We start from the raw sequence: 19,917 nt of genomic DNA on the forward strand, positions 1-19,917 counted from the left end.
GGGTAGGACACAAGTGATAGATACAATCACATCTCCCTCTGGTGGCAAAGCAGCAGAGCTCACTGGTGCGTGGTCTGTGCCCAAATCTGGCTGCAGTTAGACCGTACCCGAGGGAGGCCCAACCCTCGAGAAAAGCCTCTTGCACTAATTCAGGATGCTAAATTGTCTCATTCAGCTACAGTATGTCACGTCATTCCTGGGTCATCCCACGTGACATATGTCACGTAGGTCACAGCCGTTCCTGTGACCTACAATTCTGGTGCTGACAAAGTGAAAGGGGAGGACTGGGGACAGTGACGTCCTTAATTTTTAAATACATATCAATGGCAATTAATTAGCATAAACAGATGCTGCTTTAAGCAGAACTCCATTTTTCCATGCAAAATCAGTGTCAGAAAACTCCTTTACTTCTAGTCAGACAGAATTTGTCAAACATTTCAATAGCCACCATCCTTAATTTGTCAACCGAAATAACAGAGGAAAAAGCAAAGAGATAGGAGGATTAAAACATTTTTAAGTTATTTTTTAAGGACTAGTGGTTGAATTTTAACTGGAATCTTTAAAGGCCATTTCCATAATGCATCGCTGCAGTCCCTGATCAATGGTTTTAATTATACTGGTTCTAAACACATTTCTCTCTTCAATGAATTTCTGAAAGAGGTAGATACCACCACCAACCCCAAAATAATGCACTTTGCTTGCCAAATACACATGGCCATTTTTATCCAAGAGCTGAGCCAGCGTATCATGCAAAGCACTGTAATAATCAGGATTATAGATGGTCTCAGATGTGAGAATTATATCATACTTTGAAAAGGGTTTGTTGCTGCTTAACAGGAGCTGGGTGACTTCAGACCACTCTCCAGAAAAAAATCTGCATTTGGTGAGCACATCAGGTGAGCCCTCTGCTTTCTTGGGCCTCTTGGCAGGAGGTTTGCTGGTTTTTCTGTCCTTTCCACTAATGCCTTCATTTACACAGTTGGCCACCACGTTAGGCAGGGTTATTTCCTCAATCACTGTGCTGTTGTAGTCCTGAAAATGGACTCTTTCAGCTTTACCTTTTAAGGCAACTATTCCCAGCAATCCAGCCCCACAGCCAAGATCCAACACAGTCTTGTTGGTAAACTGTATTTCAGCCTCAGAAAAGTAGTCCATGAGATCAAAGGTGCATTCCCAGATTTTCAGTCCTCCTTCATAGACTCCTGGGATGAGATCAGAGTGAGAAGAGACACTTTTGGACACGATGCCTTCGCTGTCGGCGTCACCCGAACACGTCATTTCCAGCACAGACACCTTTACATGATACAGGTCCAACACTGTTTCCATTACTTTGTTTTCCAATATTTTGTTGAGATCTCCAGGTATAATGTGCTCCTTGGCAGCTTTCACACAGTGCTTTGTCTTTGGTGCCTCATCCTGGTGCTTTGCAGCACCTGGCCTTGGGATGGAGTCTACTCCAGCATCGGCAGTTTTCCTGCTCTGTTCCACGGGTTCCTGCTTGCATTTTGGAGAGCCCAGCAATAAGAAGTGAGTGTCTGCTTCACTGTTCTCATTTTCATCAATATCAAAATTAAATCGAAAATCCATTTTCAGGAATAACAGTTTAAAAATGCCAGCTTAATTTATTACAGCCAGAAACATTCATTTGAGAGCAAGGCTGATACAAAGGTGGTCTTTTTTTTTTTCTGGCTTTTGTCTTTTTGTAGGGGATATTTTTATGTCTATACTGCTGCAGGAAAGAGTACTTTATACTTTGCAGGTAGTGTATCAGATGTTTTGCCAATAGCCAGGTGAATTACTGCTGGAAATAGAGTAAATAGTTTTACATATCATTAATATCAGCACAAACAGTCTAATTGTAGCATCCTGACTTTCATTAAAAGGCTGCCCAGGGAGGTAGTGGAGTCTCCCTCTCTGGAGCCGCTCTCAGCCCCCTGGACACGTTCCTGTGTCCCTGCTCCAGGTGCCCCTGCCTTGGCAGAGGGGTTGGACTGGATGATCTTCCAACTCCAATAATTCTGTGATTAAAACCCCCCACCCTCTAACCATTTAAATTTTAGAAAACACAGCGTTACGGGGACCACATCTGTCACATAATACAAATACGGGCAAGGAAATCACTGAATCGCAGAATGAGCACAGCCGGCAATTCCGGTAAAACCCACATTCCAGACCCAGCGTCTCAAGCAGCGCAAACTCCCCGCGCAGGGCCGCCCCCCTGCCCTCCCCCGGAGCCCGGCTGAGGCAGCAGGCCGGCTATCCCCCCCCCGGTTTTCCCTTCCCGGTGCCGGTACCGACCCGCGGGTGCCGGGCGGGATCTCCCTCCGCTTCTCCCACGTGGAGCCGCTTCCGCTTCCTGACGCGCGGGGGCTCCTGGGATGGCGGGGCAACTTTCCCGCCCTGCCCGTGCCTGAGGGCAGCGCGGCCACCATGTCCCAGACGGACCCCGAGCTGCTCCTGCGGGAGCTGGGCGGCTGGGACTGGGAGCTGTGCCGCCGGGAGCTGCCCGCCGTCCTGCCCCGGCTCCTCATATCCTTCCCGGCGGGGGGTGCGGGAACTCGCTCATCCTTCAGCCTCCCGCCGTTCGGGCGAGTAAACCTGGGGGGGGAAGCGGTGGGACCTTGTGAGGGGCGGACACGGGATAGAAAAGCCGCGTGCCGGGTGTTTGGCTGCAAACAGCCCTTCCCTGAAATAAGAGATTAGAAAATAGCCGTGTGGTTCATCTAGCGCTGTAGTTAACAAGTCCCTCTTCCCCCTCCCCCCGCCCTAATAAAAAACCCCAAAACCCACAAACCACCAAAAAAAAACCCCAAAAAACCCCCCTCAAGGCTTACTCTCTAATACATTTTAGAAACGCTTTTCTGATCACATGGGGACTCGGCGATATCAGCCTGCGTTGGTTATGGAGCATCCCCTCCATATGAACATGAGACTTCTGCAAGTGCTTTAAGGATAACCTTTATAGCAGAACAAGTTTGATTTTCTTTAACGTTTTTACTCAATGTATCAAGAGTGTGAAGACTGGACTGAGCATATTCGTAAGTAGTGGCTAAGAAGTGCCTCTTCCTACAGATCGTTGTATTGCAATTGCCTTATAAACTCTGCACTACTTAAAAACACTTAAGCTACAACCAGTGACTTTCAGAGTCTTCAGCAATCCTGCTGGACCTTGCATGTTCTACAAATTGCACGTTGAATAAGCTTTATAAAAGCCCATGAAGAAGCTCTGCGTGTAAGGCTGCTTTTTCCTTCCTGTTCTGATTTTTAAATAAGTGAAAGAAGGGTGCATTTTATCTTGTGTTTTATTGTCTTTTTGGCTGTTACCTTACAGGTGACAAAGCTCTTGTGATAGCTCATAGTGAAAAGAAAACTAGGCTCATTTGTAACTGTTTAGGAGTCTTGCTAAAACTCACGGTTACATTGTATATTAGTGCCAGCCAGCACATTAAACGTGCAGCTACTTGGCAGTCTGGAACGTGGAAAGTACTCGATCCGTAGGCAAACAGTTGTGCTCAGCCTTCAACTAAGCTGAGTCAGGTGTGATGCTCTTTTTGATGTTTTCGTGCATGTTGGAGCTGTGACTGTTACTTGATTTTTCAGATGATGTATGTGGGTTTTCATGCATTTCAGATAAGGCAAATGCTGTGTTGCCTCTCTCAAAATCAAGTACCTGATCTGTTTTTGCTTGATGCAGTTCTGTGTTTCCTCTGGTAGGTAGCTACGTAGTTCTGATAATCTCACATTGTTTTTTCCTGTAATGTTTAAATACTTTTCTTTGCAGGTGTTTTGAGGATCCTGACTGAAATGTTTTTGCCCCATATCAGCCTTGAAGATTTGGAACAAACCTTTTTCTCCAAAGTATTGCCTAAGGTAGGACAGCTCCAATTAACTGGGGAATTGTCAGTTGGTCCAGTGCTAAAAATCACTGCTTAGAATGCAGTGATTCTTTCTTGAGATTGCACAATATAGTTATTGTATTGGATACAAAACTCAAAATTAAACTTTACCCTTTAAGAGTTTTCACAGTTTTGTGTTGGATTGTTTCTGTGATTGTTCTCATTCTTTACAGTAGGGAGAGATTTAAATATACAATATTCTTTCTATATTCAGCAAGAGATTTGGGGCTTATTTCTTTTTGAGAAGATTGGTCGTTTTATAAAATGTCCAAGGTGGAGAATTTTTATGTGAGGTAGCTTCTCAGAACAAGTAAACTGAAGAACCCAACACTTGTGTATCATGAATAAATGTTGTGAAACTTGTGAATTAATATAGTGAATGTTAGACCATACTGGCCTAACATATGTTCTCTTTTTTGATGAAACAATGGAGATTTTTTGGATGTAAAATTCTTGAGTGCTTGCATTTTAAGTGCAGTAAAGCAGTGCCAAATTACTGATTTAAGTTTTAGGCCTCAGCTTGTCCATTTTAAGAAGCCAGTAAAAATGGCCATTTGATTTCCATTTCTCTTGTTTTATGTCAAGTAACAAATTTTGGAGATTACAAGAAAAATGTCTAATAATAGCATATCCTGCTTATCTTGTATGTGCCTGAAAGCACCTCACTGTCTTTGCAGTGAAAACACTAACACTCATCAAATGTCCAAGGACCAAAACTAAAGTACAAATTAATGTTGTTTGTAGATTGTTGAGCTTTTTTTTAATGTATTATGATCATTCTCAACAAATTATCATTCTCAACAAATAAACAATTTTTCTGAGACAAAATGAAAATCCTATTAAAATTATGGGGGTTTAACTGAGTTAAAAAAGTCTTTGGTAGAAAGAGGTATATATTAGCTGGGAGGTTTATTTCCTAACATACTTTAGAAAAAGTAACAGCTTATGTCTATAATTTGGGAAAACCATACAGGTTGTGCTTCTTGGTACATCATGTTTTGTGACTGAAATGCTGGAAACCATTAAGTTCTCCTGGGAGTTCTCTCTGTAGCCTGTGCTTCCATACCAAGGAAGCAAGCAGATACAGAACAGTGTTGCTATTTGCATGTGTACCTTCATAAATGAAATGTTTAAGTTTTGTTTCCTTCTGACAGACTCTACAGCTCTTTGATAACTTGATGTATGAGTTATCCAGCGAGGCCAAGGGGTTAACCAGCCACAGCACAGAGTTATGCAGTACTGTAAGGAATCTGCTACAGGCAAGTCCTGTTCCTGTCAAAGGAATGTTTACATCATTCTTTCCTTTTACCTGAACTATTGAGGGGTTTTTAGAATATTTTTGCCACCTACTGGTGGTTAAAATGTAATTTAATCTTCCTTTGTAGCTGAAATTCAATTAACATCTTATGAATGATTTGATTGCATCTATCATCTGATGCTAATCATAATTTAAAAAATCATCTCAAGTTCTGCTGAAGTTACTAACACAAATGGCATGTGATTCACCGTATTTAAAGAGTGAATCTGACACTTGTTTATACAGTCACTTAATTCTCAGTTTTAAAATTTTTGGAAGCTGAGAACAGTAGCCAAAAAGATACAAAGTTCTCACGGCACATACGGAATTGCTCAGTATTATTTTATGGCGCTTCATCCGTTTTTAACAAACTACTTACTTATGCAAATAGCGAACTTTAAATGCCATATAAATCTAGGTGCAGTTCAGCAGGGAAAAGACGCTTTGGAGGTTATTGCAGGAGCGAAAACCACTGACTGCTGTTGTTTATTCTTGCCTGAAGACTGTGGTGCAGCTGCTGGAGACCCTGACGGGCTGTGTGCGCTCCGTGTGCTCCCTGCGGGAGTGTGTGCCCCTGGGCAGCGTCCGCTCCCTCCCCGCCTCCGTGCTCTACGTCGTAAAGAACACCTTCACGCACTGCAGGGTAGGTCTCTCTCGGAAGGAGAAACATCCCTATGCTCCTGGGGGTTTAGGAAGCACTCACTTTGTAAGAAGATCCTATTTTGAAATAATATTGTTGTCGGACTCTTTTAATTTAAATTGAGCTGTTAAATGGTTCGCTTATTGCGCAAGTACAGGGATGATTTTTCAGCTGTGTGCCCAGCAAATCTGACCTGGTGGTGAGAGGCTCAGACTGTGCCATTTCCATGTTTTGCATCAGTGTTCACTGAACATTTTGCTCATGAATGGAGTACTCTGTGAGATCTGTGCACTCCTAATGGCTGCAGGATTTTCAGAGCTATCAGTGGTTACCAGCATGGTGTGATTTACCTTATTTCTGTGCAAGTTCCAGAGTGGATTGAAAATGGAGATTGGCATCTCTTTGTTGGTTACAAGTAACATCTGTCATTTTCAGATTTGGACTTTCAGATGCAACAGTAATTCCCTCTAAGCAGTAAAAATAAAACCAGCTTATCATAAGGACACAGGAGCTTTTGGTTGCCTTTCATTCTGTCTTTCTTTTTTTACCTCAGTTTTCCATGTCAGGACTTAAACTCAAGTGCCGCACCTTTATCTAACAATTTTGATTTGAAAGTATTGGGAAATACTTGGAATGCTGCTTCCTTTGTTGCTAACATTGTATTGTATTGTCAGATATGATCTTAGGTTTACCCATGGACATTTATCATATGATCTTAAGTTCACCTGTGGAAGTCTAATCCGGAACCCTCTAAATTCACTAGAGCCAGGCAGACCTCATTAGTTGTCAATGAGGCTGCAGGTGACTGACATTTTATATTTAGTGATCAGGGGGTGGGAGCAGAAACTGCAGCCCTGGTTATATATTGAGTTAAAGTGGGTACATCTGTGCCTTGTTCTTTTTTTTCCAGGGGAATGTATGACAAAGCCCTTGGTGTTTTTAGCATGTGAAAAATCAGGCTGTGATTCCTGAACTTCTTTTTAAATCTCATTTCCCATTTTCTGCAGGATAGTGAATCAGTGTACTGTGGGCACCTGCACTTGATTTCTGACCTCCTACAAGCTATGTTCAAGGAAACTTACTCCCTTCAGAAGCAGCTGATGGAACTAGTTGATATGATTTCCATGGGCTCTGCATCCACTGAAGATAACATCACAGATATAGTGTCAAGTATATGCGGATTTAACACTTTTTCAGTCTCGCTTAGTCATTTTTTTTCTATAGAGTATGTTTGAATTCTTAAAACAGGTTTCTGAGCGTGCTCAGTTCCTGCTGTCCTGACCAGCCTTTCAAAAAGCAGAATTTTGAAGCTTGAAATATTTCTGTTCTCCTGAAACTTCCTCTGTGGGATGGGGCATGCTGTGTAGGTTTGTAGGATAGGGGCAGCACTTAGACATTGAGCCATTTTCCCAATTCAGTGTCAGTGTGCTGGTATTCTCTTAGTGCTTGGGATTGCTGTGAACTCATAAATCTGATTTAACTCTTGTTGTTATTTCCTTAGTGATCCACACTGTGCTGGAGATATGCTCTGTCATTTCCAATATGGACCATGCTCTTCATGCCAATACGTGGAAGTTCATAATCAAGTATGTCACTGAACTGTAATTTTAAATAATGAAGGTTTCAATTGCTTTGTGTTCAGAGTTTCAAATAAAATCGAAATTAGAGAATTCACTTTAGCTGTTTGGTAAATAAATTTAGAAATTCAATTCAGAAATTTAGCTAGGAGTAGTACTCAAGCACTGCCAGTGGAAGTAGGTAGGAATGGGTGTGAAAAGTAATAGGAACTTGACTTTTTGTATTGCAATGCAGAAGAAAATTTGCAGCACTGTTGTCTAAATAAATAATATTAAGAGGTCTTACCTGCAATTTTGTAGACATTTTTGGCTTGACTGACCATCTTGTGCTTTCATCCTGCCTCTCCTCTGTTTCAGTCATGGCTGTGGAGAGGGTTGTTCTCTCTGAGTTTCTGTTTTCAGCCTACAGAGATATTGCACCAATCAGTGTTGTACTAAAGCCTAAATAAATCATTTGGATTTGTAAGAATTCGTTGCATGGTCACTTCTGACCGTTAAATACCTGATTATGTTCCTACCTTGCAGGCAAAGCCTGAAGCATCACTCCCTGCTGCAGTGCCATCTGAAACACAGCGACATCCTGGGGGGCCTGTGCAAGGACACTCTTCTGTCTTTTGACTCCTGTTTGCAACTGGCTGAGCAAATGAAGGTGTCAGAGATACAGGTGAGTTAAAAAGCTCCCAAAGCTGACAGTGAACTTGAGGAGGATAAACTCTTTGTGCTGTATTATTGCTTGGAGTAGTTTGGGTTTGGTTTTTTGGGTTTTCTTTATTTCATGGGGTGGGCAGAATACCTTATTCTTTTGAAACCACATGAAAGTAAGGCCCATCACTTTATTTAGATTGAGGATGTTTTGTGAGACACTTAAGTTTTCACCATACTCTGTGAGAATTTATTTCCTGAACTGACAATATCCCAAGGTCAATTCAAATACAACCTTCCAATTCTGAATATTGCTCTAAAAATGTTGAGGCATAATAAATATTTTTAAAATTTTTCCCCCTTAGCTGCAGAGTCTGTAGAGAATCAAATGTGAAATAGGTTTTGAACATTGTTAGCAATCTAACTTCCTCTTTTATTGTATTACTCTGTATATTAACTTTTAGAACTGCTTCTTTTGCACAGGAGGGCACTGACTTAAGGCTGTTCCAGAAGACAGTCAAACTGTGCAGGTTCTTTGCTAATTCCCTTGTACACTACACCAAGGTAGGTTCTGTACTCCAAGTCTGTGTTAGGATTAAGTTCAAGCCCCTGGTCTGCAGATGGAATAACTTTGTACTGCACAATATCTTAACAATTTATGACTATCCCATATGGGCTGTATAATTAACATCCGTAATTAACATCCAGTAACCTGCTTGTAGTTCTTCCACCTTTATATTCTCCCAAGCCTAAGCAGGGATTTCCCAGAAAAACAAGTATAATAAACTGCTTCATGCAATATCACCATGGAGTTGGTAGGAATGTCCATCTTTATGGCCAGAGTGGCCGAGTTTCCAGAATTGTTGGTTGTTTGAGCCATTGAATTGGATGTGGCACTAATAAGAAGAAGTGGATACTGTTATTTATTGTTGTTACTTTGTTTATTGTTTGCTTTGCTCTTGCTTTGGATTCTTAGAACTTAAACAATTTTTGCAGTTTAGTACTTTACACACCAGTATAAGAGAACAAAAAGTGTAATTAATGGTGTCTTTTATATTGAAAGTACCATTCAAAATTAATGGCTTTTGCAGGAATTCCTTGCTTACTTCTCTGACTGCTGTTCTCAGTTACATCAGCTCTTTCTTCAGATATACAGGTATGTGAAGCACAAATAATTATCATTGATAGTATCTTAATAACATCTCTTTACTGCCTTCTTAAAGTATTCTGAGATATAGAAATACAGTTCTTGTTCCAAAGCTGTTGTCATCTTTTTTTCATGGATAGAAAACAAAAACATTTTTTAATGAATTAAGCATTTTTGTGTGATACAGTCACCTTAATCCCATTCTTGATCAGTGCTGTGCATGTCCCATATTGACAAACCATTAACTTTGTTGAAACTACTTATGTCAACATTTCTTAACAAATTATGTGTAGAATATGCAGAAAGAAAAAATTCAACACTAAATGCAGGTGTCAGTTGTGACATGTGACAGATCATTTCTGCTTTAAGACCAAGTATGGAAACATTCATCCTGGAGAAAGAGGGGATCAGAAACAAAGTATCCTGAAATTTTTCTTTGCTTTACAGTGTGTTTATAGTCCTGTGAAATCTCACAAGAGGACTCTGGTTCTCCTAGAAGCAAACGCTCTTTTAATGTTTTGTTCATAGAACAAAGGTCTGCAAGTGGTTTATCACTGTGGTTTATCACTCTTCTTTCTGTTTGCTGCAGTGGTGGGGAAGAATAGGGGAATATGGGCTTTCTACTAATCATAGTTCACCCTCTGAAATCCAAGGGCTGATTTCAGCCCTTCTTTTGGAATTCAAGCCACGTTCTGTGGTGTGATGTGCACCCGAGTTTCACTGTAAGATTGGGGGGATATTTTTTTATGAGTTTCCTCTTTTAGCTTTACTTACCTTGTAGATCTTTCTCAAGTGCAAGGTTGTAAACTTTTATTCACTCAGGGAAACTGGACAGGATTTTTGAGTAGCAAGGCAGCATTTTTATCATCATTTTATAAGCCGCAAGAGTGGAAGGTTTTCATTTCATGATCTCTTTTGTATTATTCTCCTCTTGGTTCTTTTTTTTTTTTTTATTGCCCAAGGTTTTCTCTCTTCAAAGAAATTGTGGTACCCTTTTAGTGTCATATGTTAAGTCAGTGCTGTTACATTTATGACTGTCAAATTGTGTGTATGGGTGTTTTGTTGGCTTTTCTTTTTTATTTGACTTTTGTGATTTGATATGTTTCTTCTGATAGATGTTATGTATTTTACATGCATTTTCTGTGAGCTTGTAAGGTTTTCTTTCAACATTTAGTAAAATATTGGATTGTGATGCTAAGTTTAAAAGCTGAATGCAGAGTTGTAGCTCTTGGACTATAACAGGTATTCTAAAATGGGGAGCCTTTTATTTCACAGGAACAAGGAAATGATAAACTTACTTCTTCGTAGTTCTTTTGGAAAAAAGTAATATTACTGAAAATGCTACTGAGAATATTTAACTTTTTTTTTTTTCCATTCCCTCTCAGCAAATTTCCTCCCAGTCTCTATGCTCCAGAGATCTTGGAAGTTCATCGAGAGGAAATATCCCGGGTTTTTCTCGTGGCTCTGGATCCTCTTATCAACCAGCTTCTTCCCTTTAGTCCTTTCATGGAGCAAGTGTTAAGTGAAAAGTTAGGTAGGTTGAAAATACAGCTACCAGTGCTGTGGTACTATGTAAACATCTGCAAGGGATTGGGACTGATATTTTGACTTTCTGAACCACAAGAAATATTCTGTACCTGTTTGCTTGTCTGTAGTTCTTGTGTAAGTACTGTGGTATAAGCAGTTCCATGCTGAACTGGATGAATTTTGTAACACATAGTTCATGTGGTTGCTGAATTCATCTTTTCCAAAAGACTCACAATAACTTCAGTATTAACCTGGTTAACAGACATCCTGTCAGTTCTCCTTTTTTGCATAATTTCAATCCACTTTTTGTCACAAACTTTCAAAGGAAGCTGAAATTTTTCTGCTGTACTGTTCATGGGGGAAGACAGCCATTTTTTCCTAAATTAAGTATTTTCTATGGAAAGCAGAATGCCTTCAGACTGGAAAATTACCACCTTTTTGTTTCCACACTCCATCCTCCCAGACCAACGAGTCATAATTCTGGGATGGCTGAGATAGTTCATCAGTTTGCCTCTACACTTGCTTTATAAGCCACTTTAGACACGTGATGTATTTACCAGGGCAACTTGCATCACGTTTGAAAACAAACTTCTGCAGGTCTCCCTCCTGAGCAGCAGCTGCCCCAGTGTCTCCTCCTGGTTACCATCATGGACAAGCTGTCCTCTCAGCCTGAGGAAGTGCAAACTCTCTGGAACACAGGAAAAAGGTACTAATGAGGTTTTTGTTGTAGTTCTTCCCCACAGCAATCGTTCCATACAGGCAAATAGAGGGGCTCAGCTGCTGGAGTTCCCCACGCAACTGAGTAGTAAAATTTGTCAGACTCTATGGATTTACTTCCTTCTGCCAAGACAAACAGGATCTGATGTTCAGTGCCTCAGGAGGGAAGCATACAGAACCAGAGATGTCCTTGTTTTTTCAGGGAAGGAATGGTATTTAGAGTACTTCCAGGATAAGAAGAGAGAGAAATTTTTAGTTTGTTGATGCTTCACTGAGTTAAAATCTCAAACTTTTATGCCTGAACCCTCAAGTAACCACCTGGACTTGTAAAAGAGGAAGGTAGTCAGAAACAAAAATTTAGTGTAAAACCACTGAAGTTATTGCCATTGTTCCTTGTCAAAGATTTTTGTAGTACTAAGATTTTATAGTGCAGATGTTTCTTGGGGATTTTGGATTTACGTATCTGTAACTCAACTATTTCTCTTTCGTTTTTTTTCTTTTCCCCTTGCAGCCTGTCTTTGTTTTCAGCTCTCTTCTTCAGTTTCCAGCAATGTCCTGGTGAGCTTTCTCTCCCTGTCTGTTTGCCAGAGGTGGTCAGTACTGGGCAGCCAGCAGTTCCCATCACCCTCTATCACTATGTCTGTGTCCACCTGTGCTCCTTCATTGCTTCCACACTCCCATCACACTTCCCTCAGCTGGTAAGATTGGTTTTTGCTTATCATCTCTTCAGCTGTTTTTATATATAAAAATGGGTTATATATAAAACAATGGGTTCTTTTTAATGACTTAGCCCTGAATTGATGCTTAGGTAAGAAGTGGTTCTGTAGAAAGCAGCTGTGACACAGTTACATGGCTGGAGTTGAGTTATCCAACAAATGTCACTTGTGGGAAGGGGGGGAAGTAAGGCTTCAAAGAGTTCCTGAGGACTTCAGTGGCACTGGACATTTTTGTTCTCTTTCAGAGGGAGGGAGCTCAAATCATCATAAAAGTTCAGTGCTTTCTTTTATGCTGTATTCAAACTGTATTAACTTTACCTGTTTTTATTAGTCTATATTAAGTTTAGAGTAGACTATGTTGTTGTGATTCCAGCTAAAAACATATCATAAAATGGTAATGAGCAACATTTTCTACTTCAGAGGAGTATTCTGGGCTTTAATTAATGTTACATAATGTTTTCAAAGTTTTTCACTTTTACTTCACACAGACAGAAGTACCCCCAGATAAATGTAAACCTTGATAAAGTTAGGAGCTGTCACAAAAAATTACAGCCCTAATTTAGCAGATTGTTTGTTTGGTTTTTTCTGAATGCTGTGTTCCTCTTTCAGGTAAAATTTGTGTTTGTAAAAGAGGAAAAGTATTCATTTGGTTTTCAGTAGGTTGCCAATAAAGCTGGAAAGAAAATTGGCAATACATTGTTTTTTTCATAAGAGTTGCCTTGCAAAGAAGGGATGCACATGATGAAATGTCTCCAAGTGAAGGATCCCCAGGCCATTGAGGTGGATGCACATGTGCATTCAAAGTGTGCAAATCTAAAGGTGTGGCTGCTCACTTGATGGTGTAGCTGAATATGGAGTACAAAAAAAGAGTTCTTCAAACATTTTAAATTGGATAAGCTTGAAACTCTTCCTGGGTTCTGTACCAATTAGTGAAGTAAAAGTAGTAGCAGGCCTGCAGTTTCTGCATGAATGTACATATGTATATTTTCTCCTCAGGAATATGCCCTGCTGGATGCAGTGCTGGGTTCTAGCATGATCACATCTCTGCTGGCCATGGACTCATGGTGCTTCCTTGCCCGGTAAGATGCTCTTATTGCAGGTCAGGCAGGTTTTCCACAGATCCAGTTCATTCTGTTGTTGTACATAATTCCTTGAGAGATTTTTTTAAGACAAAATTTTCCCAGAATTGGATTATTTTCAGATTTAGAGCACATTTTGAAAATTAGAAGCAGAAATGGCTTAGCCATTTTTTCATTCACACAAGGGAACATACTTTCTCTATTATTTAATAATTGTGGTTTGGAATGGTTATCTCAAGTAAATTGTGTCTGCAAATCAAGCTGAAATGTGTTAGAGGAAATTTCTCAGGCCATTTCTCAGACAAGGTTTGTAGTATATATTCTGTAAAAGACCAGGAAGTACAGACTGACAAGCTTCTGTCTCTCATGTTCCAGGTATGGAACAGCTGAACTGTGTGCTCACCACGTTCACGTGATTGCCCACTTGGTAAGAACCACGGTGTATTTGCAGCTTGGCACCAGTTTTAATCCAAGTTATACTGGCAAACTTTCTAAATAACCAAAGACAGGATTTTTTTATTTTTTTTTTTTTAAATCCAAATTGAGATTGTTTCAATTCTTCAAACTGGGTTAATAATTAGCAAAAGCAGTACAGTAAAAATATAAAACAATATGCCTGGTATTTCCAACATGATCCCACACAGCAACTCTTAGAACGTTCTGTATAGAATTTATTTGCTTAGTGGTGATTTTTTTTCCTTAATTTAATTGGATGCATTACCCTTTTATGCTAATGCAGCTAAAGGCTTGGCCCAGTGACTGTTACCAGGTCTCTGCCCTGGGTGTCCTGCTGAGGCGTCTGCTGTTCATGATGGCTCCGGACCATCAGGCAAGTACAGCACCACCATCTTCTGTCGCTACTAGAAGAGATTTGAACCAGTGGCCTGTGTTAAAATATCCTCTTTCAGCTCTTCAGAAGTGCCAAGATGAGTGCTCACCCACTGTCTTTGGTATTGTAGTTGTTATTACTGAGTCACAGTGGATCCCACTTTGTGCAGACTGCACACCTTCCTGAGTGTCTTTCTGGGCAGCAGTGGAGTCCTTTTTCTGACTAAGGATGAAAACAGCACACCTCCCAGATTTGCTGAAAACTGTGTGTCCTGGCATTGCATCTGTGACTGGTGTTCACGAGTGTTCTCATGAGTGTTCTCATGATACATCAGGTATCAAGAGCAGTGTCCTGTCCTGTCAGTGCCTCTCTTCGTACCTTGGAGAGGCCAAAGCCCTTTCTTCTACTTACTGGGGCCATTGCTTCAAGCAGCTGAAAGAATTAAGTCGTTTAATCATTCTGATGTCCTATATGTGACAAGGGAGGTGGCAGTTCTACAACTTTTTTATATAAAAAGTTGAATTTTATTAAAGTGAAAGGTTTTACACCTTTTTTTTTTTTTTTCATGTAATATATCTAAAGCAAACCAGCTTTCTGAGAGATTATCAAGTTGTCTTCTGGCCTACTTAGTTTCTGTTACCTTTTGTTTCCAGGTAGAATTTGCCCATAAGTTTCTTCCAGAAGAGGTGGAGAACTTGGCTGTGTGGCAGCACGTATCCCTCAGGGCCCTGAATCCCGACCTCAGGAAGCAAGTGGCAGGTCAGCTGTGCGTGGCCGCGCTCGCGCAGTGCCGGCGATGGCTCAACAGCAGGCGCGCCCTGGGAGAGCTCCCACCCGTGGTAAAGGAGATGATTTGGTTCTCTTTGTAAAATTTGTGAGCTCTGGATTTCCAAACTAGAAGGATTCTGTTGCTGTCACCTCAGTTTTTCAGTGTGTTTTTTCCATGCCTAGCTGGCCTATGCATGAGCAAGAACTCTCCATGTTAACGTTTTCTTCTCGCACACAGCACCTCAGGACCCTCTACTGTGACAGTGGAGGTCTTGTGGTTCCCAAGTTATTCTAGTTGTTTGCTCTCTGGGTGAGCACGTGTATTTTTGTTTAGAATTTCTGATTTATGCTATACCTTAGGATACAATTACTTTTAAGTTTTAAAGTCCTGGCTGGTTTTACGCAGCATCAAATGTGAAAGATGCTCACTGGTCTCCTTGGCGAGGGAGTGTGAGAAACCAGAGGCTTCCACATGAAGTGTCTGCTGCCAGATTCCTCCTGCCAGTGCAGCAAATGACTGGAGCTCGTGTGAGCCTCGCAGGAGTAACGGATGGTTTCCTTGCTTTGGAAGCTTTATTGGCTGGTGGGCTGCTGGATTAGCTGTGCTGTACAGCTGACACAGCACACTGGGCTTCCTGCCACCTTGTATCATTTGAGATGTTTAACATGAGCCTGGGGTTTTGGGTTGTTTTACACGTAGGTTTTTCTGGTCTGTCTTATACATTTTTTCCTCCTAGAACACTGCCCTTTCTGTCCTGCTGGCTGCCTGCACTTTTGCTGATGACACTCTGGAGGCAGAACTTAAGGCATCTGTCCTGGGAGTGCTCAGTCAGTTCTGGACTCTTCTCCAGGCTAAGCAGGTAAGAGAATTTGCTGCTCCAGTGCTGAAAATATGATGTCTTTGAGAGGCTGGTGCTATTTCTTCACATCGTTGTTACTAATTTGTTTTACTTGGATTGGACTGTTTCTGTAAAGCACAGTGTAACTGTGCTGCCCATCTGCTCTCAGCTGGTTTATGTTTTGGGCAGGCCTGTGCTCTGGGAAGCTGAGTTTGACTTTTCCTGAATGTTACATATGTGGCTCCTTGTGACTCCATCTGTTACTCAGTGTCAGACTCAGACTCGCTCAAGGAGAAATCTGAAACTCCTCATTCTGATTCACACCAGTTACGAATTTGGTCTGTTTTAAGTGTTCATTGGAATGTGAACAAAACTCACAGTGGTTTGACTAGTGCACAGCCTGGCACTTGGAAACCCACACCCTCCTCCCAGATTTGAGGGGGTCAGGCAATGCCCTTGCAACCGTGGTACCTCTTCATGGCTGCAGTTGCATAAAGAAAAGAAAAAAGGATTGCCATGGTTCATGCTTCTGATTAAAAAAGGAAGTTTGAGAGTGAGGGTGAAGAGGAACCAACAATGTGCCCCTTCAGAGGTCTCCCAACCTCAGCTCATGAGGACATTTGGCAACTGAGAAGTGAAAAGAAATAGTTCAGATAACCTTTAGCTGCTTATTTCAGTGAGGGGTGGAAGGAGACAAGGGCTAAGAAATATTGTTAATAAAAATCAAAGAAAAGGGTCTTGTAAAATATGACTACCTAGAAGTATTGATATGACTACTGTACTATTTTCTTCTGCTTACAATGCAGTGTTTTACGTGTGTGAAGTCAGACTAAGAATTTTGGAACGCTACTATGACTTGAAATTCTTTCTTAAGTAGTTATCCCATAAGTTAAAATGCAATGTTGTGATCTCTTGAAGGTCTCAGATGGGCCATGTCTCCAGCAGACACTGTGTCTATTACTTCACCTTTTGGAATTTTTCATCCAAGCATTAGATGCCCAACTGATTACTCAGGTAAAAAAAAAATCCCTTCTTATGAGTAATTTACTTCATGAAAACCAAGTTCTCCATGATTTGCTGAAATCTTAAATGAATTATTTCATGGTCTGGCCGCCTTTTAACACATGAAGTTTTTTAGTTTTATTTCTTGCTTGATTACTTTCCTGGGTTTTAAACCAAGCATATGGCATTTTGGTTAACACTGCTTTTGAAAATCTCCAGTTACTCTGTAAGATATTGAGATATGTGGATGTGCTGTGTGGAGCCTGCTCATTTCTTTCTAAACTGCACACTGCAGCTTTACCTTACCCCGTTCTATTTGAGGTGCAGCACCTCCTTTTGGTTTTAAGTCCAGTTTTCTCAGTGTCTTTGGATTTAAAGATGAGACAGCACCATTTTAACCTGCAGTCTGTTGATGGAGCCTCACTGCAGTTTGTTTTCCACAGGTATTTGCACTGCAGTCTTCCCTTTTCCAGCTGGATCCCCCGGATCATGTTCGTCTAGCGATGGTGGATTTTCTGTCCTCCATGGGAAAGGTGTTTATACCACAAGAAGCACAGGTAAATGTAATTGTGGTGTTAGTGAAATCATCTTCAGTCTTTTGATGAAGAGATACACCTTTTATTTAAATATACACTCCATTAAATCCGTATAGGAGTGCCAGGACATCTTGGAGACTTATTAATGGTCTATGGCAGGTTTATTTTTCATGAAGACATGCTGAGTGCATGGAAGATGCTTGGTTTATTCACTGTTTTTGCTTCTCACCAGACTGATATTTAAACCTCTAGGAAGAAAGAACATGTCACCTCCCTCACAGTGATTTGGTTTTTTTTTGCCAGACAGGGCAGTAGCACTCTTGCATTTCCCAAACCTGTCCCTTGACCTTAGAGCCGTTCTTCAGTAATAAATCACGATGGTAAGACACACACAGCTAACTCTTTGGAACTGAGGGGTGTTTGTTCCTCTTGCAGAGGCAGGTTGTGCCCCAGCTGTCATGTCTGTTTGCCTCTCTGCTGGCTGACCAGACCTGGCTGATTCACCAGCACGCGTTGGAGGCGTTCACACATTTTGCAGAGGTGAGCAGAGCACAACTCTGGGTGCACGTGTTTGGCTCTCGTAACTTTTACTGCACAAAAATTCTCCTGTCTTAAATATTTGCTGCTCTTCATTATGCAGTTTGGGTCTTAGTGTCACAGGTGCTATTGCACATCCAAAGTAATGAGAGCTAGTGCAGTTGGAAGTGATTTCAGGAGGTGAAGTGAAGGAAGATTAAGCACTGGGTGCTTAGGTTGGTTGCAAGAGGGCAGGGACTGTCATAGGAAGATTTTTTTGCTTTGTCCATTCCCTTGTTAACATCAATGTCCTGATCAACTACTAACATTTCTGACAGGAAACAAGCCATGAAGATGTTGTTCCTCAGTGCCTTAATTCTGAAGAAGCTAAGAACAAAGTTGTTAATTTTCTAGCTAAGGTATGTAAGCTGCTAAATCACTTTACTGCTTTCTCAGTTGATACTGTACACCCATTATGAGCAGTAAACAGCCTGTGTCTACACCTGCATCGTCTGCATGGTGATTAAAAATAAGTTTAAAACAAGTTGTTGTCACTGGGATCTAGTCAAACTTTTCTACTTACTTTAATTAGCAGAATTAACAACTGCCATTCCTATGCACAGTGCTCCTTCAGTACTTCCCAACTTTGGTTTAAATGCTTTGTTTTTTCCTCCTTAAACAAAAACCTTATTAAATTGCACACAGGGATTTCATCATTTGGTTGGTATGCTTTCCTTCCCCATTTCTCTTGGATGAGTTTCTGAAATCTAAATGAACACGTATGAAACATCTTAGTCCTTTTTGCATATTAGAAGAAATCCTCTTAAGAGTAGGTGGCTTTTGCTGCAGAACACAGACACTGTGGAAGGGGGTGGTTGTTGTCCTGTAACCTAAGGCAGGGCTCTCTGATGAGCACCTTTTGACAAGCAGATAATTTTCAAAAGAACTGATAACTGCCAGTAATGCTAAACCAGAGCTGTAGGTAACTTTAATTTCCTGATCAGAAAAGTGTGTGAGAAATACTCTCTTTGAGCTGCACCTTAAACTGTCTGTCTCCCTCCCTCCCTTTTGTTCTGGCATGTAAACTGAACCTATGAAGGTTGGCAATGCTGCCTTGGTTTAGTTACCTCTCCTGTGGTTTTCTCCCTAGAGAAGGCAGGTAGAAGAGACAAGAGTAGCACGAGTAGAACGCACGAAGCAAGAAAGGATTACCTGGAGTGCACAAGCTTTGCAAGGGGACGGAGAACTGGAGTCAACAGGAGAGGTACATGTGCTCCTTTAAACTATCTGGGCCCTACTGTTGATTTCTGTCCGTTCTGGAAAGTCTCTGAAGAGGTTCAAGATGGCCTTGCTGCCCTCCATAGTCTAAAAAAAAAAAGGTCACGAGCACTCCTGGCCCTTAATAAGGCCTGAATGGTCTGTAGTGCCTGCCAGGCAGCAAGAACTCTTACAGGACAAGGGCATCTTGCAGCTCTGTTCTATCTAAGGGTTTTCTTGCACTTGGGTGAGGGCTGATCACTTACATAGAGCACTAAAACGATGTTTCATTTTTACTGAAATCTGCAGCCCCTGGCCAAAAGAGCCTGTCACCCCCCATCTGAGGAGCAGTACAAGTCAGCAGTGGGCTCGATGGAGGGGGCAGTGGAGGCTGTGAAGCTGCTGCTACAGAAAGGGCCCCCCCCAGCGTGGCTGGCAGTGAAGCTGGAGGCCCTGCACGCAGCCATAGCCACCCTCAGGGACAGCACAAGGTAAGGGCTCCTCGGGGCTCAGACAAGGAGCCAGCTCAGCTCCCTGCAGGGAGGGAAGAGGTGCCTTTGTACCACGAGTGCTGGAGAAGAAAACACTGTCTGCACTGTACCTGTGCCAAAATGGACTGAGGGGTGAGATGTCGGCCCATGTTTCACAGTAAAAGTGGCACTACTGTGGATCTGAGCTGTCAGTTTGTATACTGCCAATTTTGTGTATTTGTTTGTATATTGTTTGTTTGTATATTGTTTGTTTTTCTACTGTGTGGAGATAAACATTCCATGATATTGTATTCTGAATACTAAGAGGTTTGAGTCTGTTGTCAAAGTAACAGTTACTTTGTTCCTGTCACCTACAGGTGACCAGGCAGTAGGTGTTTTTATCTTAATTTTAAAATACACTCAAGAATAACAATTTATAAGGCTCTACACTGTTCTGTGAAC

General features: G+C 41.4%; 2 protein-coding genes across 4 annotated transcripts; one reads left to right on the forward strand and one right to left on the reverse strand.

The window, feature by feature from the left end:
* Positions 1-521: 521 nt before the first annotated feature.
* METTL18 (methyltransferase like 18) lies at positions 522-19,024 on the reverse strand. 2 transcript variants are annotated; one of them, XM_039385093.1, is made up of 7 exons: positions 18,941-19,024; positions 18,312-18,495; positions 11,284-11,414; positions 7,929-8,045; positions 7,697-7,813; positions 2,299-2,686; positions 522-1,801 (listed from the first exon to the last, which is right to left on the reverse strand). In XM_039385093.1, exon 7 carries the CDS (start codon positions 1,585-1,587, stop codon positions 547-549), a length of 1,041 nt encoding a protein of 346 aa, XP_039241027.1. In that variant the 5' UTR covers positions 1,588-1,801; positions 2,299-2,686; positions 7,697-7,813; positions 7,929-8,045; positions 11,284-11,414; positions 18,312-18,495; positions 18,941-19,024; the 3' UTR covers positions 522-546. The 2 variants fall into 2 exon arrangements, with proteins under 2 accessions (XP_039241027.1, XP_027571503.1); XM_027715702.2 differs by lacking the exons at positions 18,312-18,495; positions 18,941-19,024 and having other exon boundaries at positions 11,284-12,457.
* CUNH1orf112 (chromosome unknown C1orf112 homolog) lies at positions 1,416-19,892 on the forward strand. 2 transcript variants are annotated; one of them, XM_039385090.1, is made up of 24 exons: positions 1,416-1,527; positions 2,852-3,038; positions 3,782-3,870; positions 5,051-5,155; positions 5,696-5,836; positions 6,841-7,003; positions 7,335-7,419; positions 7,936-8,074; positions 8,536-8,616; positions 9,144-9,208; positions 10,585-10,733; positions 11,324-11,432; positions 11,955-12,141; positions 13,156-13,238; positions 13,614-13,665; positions 13,978-14,067; positions 14,721-14,906; positions 15,573-15,695; positions 16,593-16,688; positions 17,120-17,233; positions 17,648-17,752; positions 18,067-18,147; positions 18,879-18,992; positions 19,295-19,892. In XM_039385090.1, the coding sequence occupies exons 2-24, from the start codon at positions 3,002-3,004 to the stop codon at positions 19,478-19,480; spliced, it is 2,580 nt and encodes an 859-aa protein (XP_039241024.1). In that variant the 5' UTR covers positions 1,416-1,527; positions 2,852-3,001; the 3' UTR covers positions 19,481-19,892. The 2 variants fall into 2 exon arrangements, with proteins under 2 accessions (XP_039241024.1, XP_027571412.2); XM_027715611.2 differs by lacking the exon at positions 1,416-1,527 and adding an exon at positions 2,158-2,529 and having other exon boundaries at positions 2,999-3,038.
* The last annotated feature ends 25 nt before the right edge of the window (positions 19,893-19,917 follow it).

This window comes from Pipra filicauda, unplaced genomic scaffold (genome assembly GCF_003945595.2).
Source record: "Pipra filicauda isolate LSUMZ 115617 unplaced genomic scaffold, ASM394559v2 scaffold392_size659746_pilon, whole genome shotgun sequence".
NCBI classification, from domain to species: domain Eukaryota; kingdom Metazoa; phylum Chordata; class Aves; order Passeriformes; family Pipridae; genus Pipra; species Pipra filicauda.